This window comes from Trypanosoma equiperdum, assembly GCF_001457755.1.
Source record: "Trypanosoma equiperdum strain OVI genome assembly, contig: ctg_1950, whole genome shotgun sequence".
Taxonomy (NCBI): Eukaryota; Euglenozoa; class Kinetoplastea; order Trypanosomatida; family Trypanosomatidae; genus Trypanosoma; species Trypanosoma equiperdum.
The window spans coordinates 10,570-19,695 of record NW_027124005.1 but is presented as its reverse complement, the minus strand read 5'-3'; the positions used below and the strand labels follow the sequence as shown (position 1 = coordinate 19,695).

The following is a 9,126-nucleotide window of genomic DNA, read 5'->3' as shown; positions in this document are numbered from 1 at the left end:
CACTCACAACACTATCCTATTATTATTATTATAGTATTAGTATATATACACTTACAGTGCACTTCTATTAATATCATAATTATTATATAACTCTAACTATAAAAAAATAATTAAAATATATCAGATTGTTTCAAATTTTTGTAGATTCTCTCAAAAATGAAGTATTTAATAAAACTAAGCGAAAAATCTTTTAATACTACCAAACTTAAAACAGAAGCAGCCATCAGAGAAATTTTCTTATTGACGAGAAAACTGGAATCACAACATTTTTGTGTCTTTTTCATCCTTGTTATCTTTCCCACTTCTCTATACACAATAATTTTTGTTATCCTTGTTTACTGCCTCATATTCCAGTTGTGTTAGAAGTTTGCTGCAGTCAGGTTTGCCATCTTTCCCTCGTATTTCTCAATTTGCTTGCTCTGCTGCTTTTTGTTTGGTTTCCTCAATCAATGTGCACTCTTTGTCGTCTTTTCCTTTGGGGTTAAAAACGCGCCACTGACAGTTGAGCGGCATTAGACGTCGCCTGCCAGCGGTAGATCGGGCTGATGATGCTTCACCACTGATCATGATAATCTCCTACTTCCAAATAGGTCTCTTTTTATATTATTTCTTCTTTGAAAGCAAATCGTTTTGTGAGGCAAAACTGCCACGCGCCAGCATAAAAATTTTTTTTTGAGGCCGCGCGCAGAGAAAAATGCAGAGCTCAAATTCAAAAAAAGTGTTAGAAGTAGATCGTAACGATGTGGATATGAAATAAATATGTAAAAAATATGAAGAAGAAGATGCGTGTTGAGTGAAAAAGGCCTAGAGGTGACATACAGAAAGAGCCGCTGCATCACTAAGAAAAAATGACAAATTAAAAAAAATCCAAAAAAGGAGAATTAAAACATCTATCCGAATAACCCTAACTCTTACCCTAACTATAGCCATAACCCTATCTATCCTTCCTTTCTTTTGTTTTTGGTTTTAGCACAACTGCTGCCTGGTTCAGTGTAAATCTGAAGTTACGAAAAATAATATAAAACGCATAAAAGAGTTTAAAACCCCAATTTTTTTATAAAATTAATCCAACTCCAAAAACTTTAAAAAATGTGAAAAATGCCAAAAAAAATTTATAAATCTCAAAAATGTCTAACAAAAAAACCTTAACTCCAATAATCCTAAAAACCTCAACCTTAAAAATTCAAAAGTCACTCGAAAAATCGAAAACCAAAAATTGTCAAAAAAACCGAAATTTAACCCTAAAAATGGTCGCTAGAAATTTCAATCCTCCATAACCTCGCCATTTTTTTACCTTCTTGTTTTTCTGGAAAAAAATCAGCGACAAAAAAAGAGAAATTTTTATCAGATCAATTTTTTTTTGCAAAGTCACAATTTTACACAAACACACATTATTTTCGCGGAATTTTCAAGTGTTAAAATATATCCGAATAGCAAAACAGAAGGGGAAATATAAAAAGTTTTATAAAAGCAAAAATAAAAGCAAAAGAGGAGCCTTGTTAATGACATAAGAATTGCTTTCTGTGGTGTTTTCTGTTGTTTCTGTTGCTGTGGTCACTTTAACTTTGCAATCTTCATCTTTGAATTCACACCCATTCTTTTCCTTGTATTTGCCTCTGTCTTTTTTATTTCTGCATTCAGTTTCTTTGATTTTGTCGGTGCTTTCACCTGCTCTCTGGAATTCCTTGCTCTGGCTATTGCCGTGTTGGCTTTTATGCGAAAATGCTAGGGTTATTGCGTAGTTTGAATCACTTTCAGCCTTCGCTACGCTCGTGGTTACGGTTTGTTTACCAACAGTATATTTTATGTTGTCTGCGTTGAAAGTCGAAAAAAATTTGTCTTACAGTTTGGTCCCGGCGCCGCCAAACAGGCTTTTTATCTTTTCTGCTTTTTGGTCGGTGCTGTCATTGATATTTTCTCCTTTACCGAGTGTGAGGTAAATTACGTTCTGAACGTTGTGGTCGTTGCTCAGGGAATCGGCTGTTTCATCCGCTATCTTTCCTAGAAGTTTGGATGTTAGGGCTCTTAGGTTATAGGTGGCGCTTGCTACCTGGGTCCCAGTGGTGATGTAGTGGTCTTTTTCTTTGGATACGTTTACGAAGCCGTCGTTATCTTTCATTTTCACGTCCGTTGGTGCCGCTGTAGGTTGATTTAGTGCTAGTTTCGTTAAACCGGCACCGTTGGTTTCACTGCTTTTTATGGGTTTGTCTGCGCATTTGTTATTTTCGTTTGCTTGGTTACTGCCTGCGGTGAACGTACCTTTCGTTTCTATGTCCACACCAAGTTGAGGCATGCCAAATTTTGTTAGCGGTATCGCTTTCATTTTCGTTATTTTGGCCAGGTGGTGTCCTGCATCTACTAGCTTCGTCGCGCTCTGTTCCGTTACTGTGCACTCCGCTGTGGGTTTCTTGTCCAGTGTTGCTATTAGAAAGCACTTGACTGTTGTCGCGGCAAAGAGTACGTTGTCGCCAGCCGTTGTCGTCGACCCTGAGAAAGTTGCGGATTCCTGGGTGTTCATTATAAGCGACAGTGCTCGGACGTTGCCGCGTCGTTCGTTCAGCAAGGCTACCGCTGCTAGTAAGCTTGGTGTTTCTCGATTTAGGATCGCTGCCGCTGCAGTTGCTCGCTGGTCTGCAATGGCAGCTAACGAGGTTAGTACCGCCTGTTGCGTTTGGTCGGAGAACTGTGCCGCGGCTAGGGTTAGGTTCCTGGCTTCTGTGAGTAGGTCAGAATTTCGAGCTGCAGCTGTTTGTACATTTTTGATGTAATGATCTTGGACGGTCTGAAGCCACACCGCTTCATCACACGTGCTCTTTATTGCTTCGACTGAGGACTCTTCATCCTGTGCGAATACCGCGCCCACAAATGCCGCCAGAAAAACTGCGGACTTCCGGGCTTTTTGTCTTAGCATCTCTACAACTTGCTGTGTTTCGCTTTCCTAAAGTGAATTTTTGTAAGTTAAGAGTATCCACCTTGGTTTTTTGTGTGGTTAGGGAGACAGCTATTTGGTCTGTAGGTCTGGTCTGCCTCTTGCTGATGGCATCACCGGTGTCTTGTGTGGTTTTGTGGTTCAAAGAAAAATGTTTGTTGGCGATGACATGGATCGTGGATAGCTCCCTTTTCATATTGCATTTCCTTCCCTTTAACTGCTGGTTCTCAGCCAGTTATTGCCGCATTTGCCAGCGACGGGAAGTGGTCAGGGCTTTGGATAGCGCCTCTGAATAAGCCGTTGTGAATCTCCATTTTGGTTGTTCTTTTGTGTTGATCGATGATAGCGCTTTGAAAACTTGTGTTTTCGATGCCATTTTGGTTCGCGCACGCCGAAACTTTTGATCGAAACTGCGCAGGTACTCCAGGCTGTTGTTGCTCTGCTGTTTAATTATGGGACTCCGTTGCTGTTGTGAGCTTTTTGACACTCAAGTTCAAATGCGGATATGAACCTGTGAATCGGACGGAAAATGTGTGCTCTTAAACGTTGGTGCTGGCAGTTTCTGCCATGTTTCTTTGTATCTCACTTAGAGTCATTTACACTAATCTTGTCCACTTCCGCTGCAGGCGTATCGAATTTTTAATTTATCCCTCTGTCACTAAACCCTTATGTTTTTGCAAATAATCTAAAAAGCCCCTATATCTTAAATTTTTAACCTCAATGGCGTTCGCTTGTTTTATTTACTGCATTATTGACTCCAGGTGCCGCTTGTGGAATAACAATGTAACATTGCTTATTTTTACAAAAAAAGGTTAGCTTTTTTCTTATGTTTGAAATCCTAGGCGTGGATGTTCCTCTTTCTCTTAATAACTGGACATTTGTGCTTTGGGAGCTTTTGTTTATTGGATTGACTTGTTAATAACAACCGTCATTTGCTCAACATTGACTACTTTTATATAGATTGCTTGTTCCTTGAAATATCCTAATGCGTGTCCAGTATATCAATACGAAATTACAGGAATGTTGCTGTTAATTCCATCTAATTCATAAATCATCCCTCCATAAACATCCTGTGTTAATCATTTTCTTAGCTTTATTTTTCCTGTCCACTGTCATCCATTAGCAATTCTATTTGTATAGTTCTCCTTCCGATAATATTATGTTTTTTCCAACAATGTTTTCCATTATTAATAAATACGATAAGAAATTTTTATAACACCTCACAATTATCCAATACATTTCTGGGTATCTATAACTTTATATTAGAAACTCCAAACGGATTAAAAACATGATTGTCACCATTATATCCGTTTCTGTATCTATCAAGTTTTGAGTGAAATATGTTTTTTTTTTGAGGCTTGCCGGTTGATCGCACCGATCATTTTTAATTTCCTTTGTAGTCACACCTTCTAACTGTACAGCCAATTCAGGTCCATACTATATGTGTTTCATCTTTTTTTTCGTATGGACATTATGAACATTGAAGAAGAGTCGCTGCTACTAGTTTCCTTGAGAATACTTGCCTTTGTAACTTAAGTACTGCTTTTTCTTCCATTTGAGATATTTATTTTTATATTTGTGTGCTATATTTTGACTCCTTCTAAACATAGCGAGACCGAAAGCTTTAGGGGAACAAGAGCCTTGTATGAAACAGGTAGGCTACTGTGGTTTCTATAAGCTAAGGTAGATTCAATCAACCTCTACTAAGTCATCTTGTTTTCAGTTTACTGCTTCCGTCATTTGGGATGCACTTTCCACGTCTCTACCTGTCTTTGTTCTAGAAAAATAACAAAAAACTTAATTCTTTCCAATAATCTTGACAATTACCTCGAGTGTAAAGGGATACTAAGTGTCAGTGTGTCTTGACTACTTTTGAAGCAATGCCACCTTTTTTTGTTCTCAACGTTTATACTTCAGTGCGTATTTCCGTTTACTGCCAGTCTTTCAAACTTCGGTGCTGTTTTTGCTAGTTTCTGCACTGTTGGCTGCGATCAGTGAATTATTGCTTGGGTGCTGGATTTTCTTTCTCCTTACTTCTAGTTACTGGCTCATCTTCAAGAAAATAATACATTTTTAGGTAGTGAAATCTCTGAAATGTAGTGTCATATATCCAGATATTTCGGTGTATATATTTTTTTCTACCTTTCCCGTAACTTCCGATACTTTGCACATAACATAGCGCCAGAAGTTAACCTGGTCACTGAACTTTGTCTCTCCCTTATTTTTCCATTCGTCATCTCGTTGTGTATGATTATGACTAGCCTCAGTTTTTGTTCGCAACTGCTTCTGTTCAATATACCATCTCTCTTTCTGTATTTCCGTGTTTTCTCTAATAACATTAATCGTGTTATCTCTTTTACTCACTTACGTCCATTTCAACTCTTCTATTGTTTAAAATATTTTATATTCATCACTCATTTACTTTTTACCACAATTTTCATTGTAATATTAGTATATACACGCGGCCGCAACACTTTCCTATTATTATCATTATGATAATTATAATCATTATATCCCTAACTAATAGCCATAGAATAAACAAAATAAACCAGATAAAAATATCGACCGTATCCATAACCTATCACCCTACTGCTCTACGTCTATAGCCACTATCATACTGAATTTTTATATTTTTCAAATTCTCAATTCTACTAACTTGCACGTTTTGTAAAGCTTTTGCAAAAGTGTTAAGATAATTCAAAATCTCTTAAAATAAAAAATCTTTAAAATTGTAGAATTCTCAAGATCTTTAAAATGCTATGAAACTCACAAAATCAACAAGCAAAGAAAATTTCTTATTTTCAATGAAACTGGAGTCTTTGCATGTGTTGTCAATTTAATCGTATTTTTGTTTTTCTCCTGGAGCTGGTTCCGAATTTGCGGCCTTACAGTCTTTTTTCGTGCGGTCAGAGCACCTTTTACCTTTTTACCTTCTCCTTTCCTCACTGCTTCTTTTGCTGCCGCTTGTTTTCCTTCCTCCCCAATGTGCACTTTTTGTTTGCTTTGTCGTAAATACATCCAGTTTTTGTTTTGCATTCTTCTGCGTCTTTTTCTGAATTTCATTCTTTCTCTGTAAGCTCTGCTTGTTTTTTCTGTGTTTGCGGTTGCAGCCGCTGCTGTGTAGGTGGGGCTGTGGGTATGGCTATTGGCATTTCTTTGGCGAGTACGCCGGATGCTGCTGCTGAATATATTTCAACACTTGCTCCCTGCAGCGCCTGAATTTGCGCCTGAAGTGACTTAACGGCAGCGGCAGCTTCTTCTGCTTGTTTTAGCTGCCGCTGCGTCTGAGAGAGCTGAAAGCCATGGTAATGTCGCTAGGTCAGCTCCGGCGCTTTTTTTGAAAAAGTCGCTGTAGTCTATACACGTGTTCGTGTCCGTCCCTGCGCATGCTGTGCCGGTGCTGCTTGATTTGCCGAGCCAGACGCTGTTGTCTGAGCCGCTGGCCTTCTGCTTGAGCGCTGCTCACCATTGCGCCACGGCCGCGTAGATGGTGCCGGCAGTTGCCTTTGATTGTTCCCTCTTTCCGCAAGACTGCTGTAGTGCTGTCCAGCCTGTATTTATGCTGGGTTGGCTGTCGTGCGCAGTGTTGCTGTATGCGCCGCTGCATTGTTTTGTGGTTGCGTCCGCTCCTGTGCATATGCAAAAAAAATCTCCTGCTATCGACTTGCGGTTAGCTTTGGTCGCACAAAGCCCGGCCCAGCTTTCGCCGTTGGCTCCGAAGCTTTTTCCCAGAGTTGGTGTGCTTAGTTCACCATCGCCACCGTAAAGTGCTTTCCTCAGATTTTCGTTTATTTTGTTGCTTTTGTCGTCTGATAAGAAAGCTTTTAGTGGCTTCATTGTCCTCTCAAGCTGGGTTGCTTGTGCAGCAACCGCCCGTAATTGCTGCCTTGCAAGTTTTCGGTCGACCTCACTATTGATCTTTGGGTATTCTCCTTGCGGTTTCGTGCCTATGTTGAGCACCTTGATGTTGGCAAAAGCTTTGCGCCAGCCGTCCCATTTTTCTTTACCGCCAAGCTTGTCTGCTAGCGTCCTGTTGTCGCCGGTTGTCTCATCGTACGGTTTTGACCCTGCCTCGGAGTCAAAAAAAGCCTGCCATCGCGCATCAGCTACGGACATGTTTGCTGCTTGTATCTTGTCACTTAGTCCCTCAGCTTCGGGCGAGCCGGCCGGTGTCGTGAAGGTCGCTGATGCTGCTTCGGTCAAGGCGCACATGGCACGGTGTGCCGCCTCACTTTCGTCTGCGACGGCCTTGACTCTGTCTGTTGCTAGCATTATCAGGGCCACTAGTGCTGCGGCCCCTTGTTGGATCGACATTTTTAACTTCTGTCGTCGTAAGAAAAGAAGGTTTAAAAGCGCTGGTGTGACACATTTGTCAACTAGTTCATTTCATCGCATAACGGAGGTTTGAAGCATTATTTCCAAAATATATATCACCTGTTCCAATAAACCGGTCCTGGGCCCCGACTTGAGTTGTTACAATATCCTATGAAAACAATATTTTGAGCTTACTTCCGCTTCGATTTGCAGTGCGGCGTTGATCAGTATTGCTGACCGTTTGTTTTTGCTTGAATTGCCACTGGTTCCAGTCGCCTTGTGTAGCAAAATGGTGCTACATGTGCTGCTTTCAGACGTTTATTTTTCTTATTGCGGTGTTCGCTGAATACGCGAGGAGCTGAATTATTCTTGGCCTCGTCGGCCTTTTGAAGCGCATACCGCAACGTTAGTAGAGTTTTTAGGGAGTATACAGTCAAATCTTTCCACGGGTTTTATTTTCCTTTTTTCAGCTTCGTGTACATGTTGCCACTGGGAGTTCTCCTGTGCGGATAGTTCTCTGTTTGTTACATTTGACTGCCATCTAAAGTCAAATGCGGTTGTGAAAATTTCTATCCGATTCTCTCATATTATAAGTTTCTTTAAATTCTGATCTAGTCCTTTATATTATAGTTTCCAAGTGCTATTTGTTTCGCTGTCAGTTTAAGTCTACAAATTTTTAACTGCGTTTCAAGTGCCGTGTTTAGTTGGAGAATGTTTAAAAAACACTCAGTTTAAGCATAAGAATCTCCACATTTCATTCTAAACTATACCTTACTATACTTGTATGAAAAAAATCAAGATATATGATTTATGGTTCTTAATGGCTTCTATCATATGCCAATTTTCTCGTCCTGTTTTCACTTTAAATAACAAAGTAATTCTTTTTTCTCTACAGAACAAAATTGATCTTGCGTTTTGTTTGGGATCATCTGATAGTAATTTGTGTCAAAAGCATTTTATAATGGATAAGTTGGGTCCAGAAAGTACCTTTCTTTTGCCATTTTATTGATTTAAGGTTTAAGTTGCGGCTTACCAACAATGTTTATATGAATTACTCACCCTTCGAAAGGAATGAATTCCTGCGAAGAATACTAATACATAATTGGAGAAGTATCAGAATAAACATTCTACTACTTATAATGCCCATCAAACACAACATATATACACCGTTTTTAGCAGTTTCTACGTTTTTATTTCCTCCTCTGCCTTTAACGGTAATCCATTACTAGTTCGTACGTTAAAATCTTCCTCCAGATGACATTATCTTGTGTGCAACAATTTTTACCATTACTATAATTAATTCGAAAAGGACTTTGATATTACACAACCCTGACTAAATTTCTCAATTATTCTTGTTACCACTCATATCTTTGTATTAGGATCCGCTATAAGACTTAAAAACAGTTGCTACCATCATTTCTGCGTTAGAATCTAATCATTTTGTAGTAGAATTCAGGGTGTCATTAGCTCCTCAACCTGATATATTATTTTCCACTGTGCTCTTCATTCTTGCATTCCGTTTTCTTACTCTATATTTTCTTTTCCATTTTTATCATATGTTTTGGCTGTCGATGAATTAGCAACATATATTTTCTTTGCACACTGGACTCTGTTTCTCCATGATTGTGCCTGCACCACCGCCTCGTATAGCTTTATATCTATCGTTATGTTTATGCTTCAAATTCTGCATATTGCCTTTTTTCATCTTTTTTTTACCGTTTCCTGTAATAATATTTATCTTTTTCGTTCACCTTACATTATTTTCTCGAAAATCACAATCACCGTCCTTGAACTGCTCATATTTCTAGCGTGCATTTAGTCTTCCCCACTTTTGTGAAAGTATTATAACATTACTAGATACACACCCATAACATTCATCTATA

At 39.1% G+C, this 9,126-nt stretch overlaps 1 protein-coding gene across 1 annotated transcript; it reads right to left on the bottom strand.

Moving 5' to 3' along the window:
• Positions 1-1,840: 1,840 nt before the first annotated feature.
• On the bottom strand, positions 1,841-2,911 carry TEOVI_000480200 (variant surface glycoprotein (VSG), putative; the record flags this gene model as incomplete). Its single annotated transcript, XM_067223738.1, has 1 exon — positions 1,841-2,911. One exon carries the CDS (start codon positions 2,909-2,911, stop codon positions 1,841-1,843), a length of 1,071 nt encoding a protein of 356 aa, XP_067079839.1.
• Positions 2,912-9,126: the final 6,215 nt, after the last annotated feature.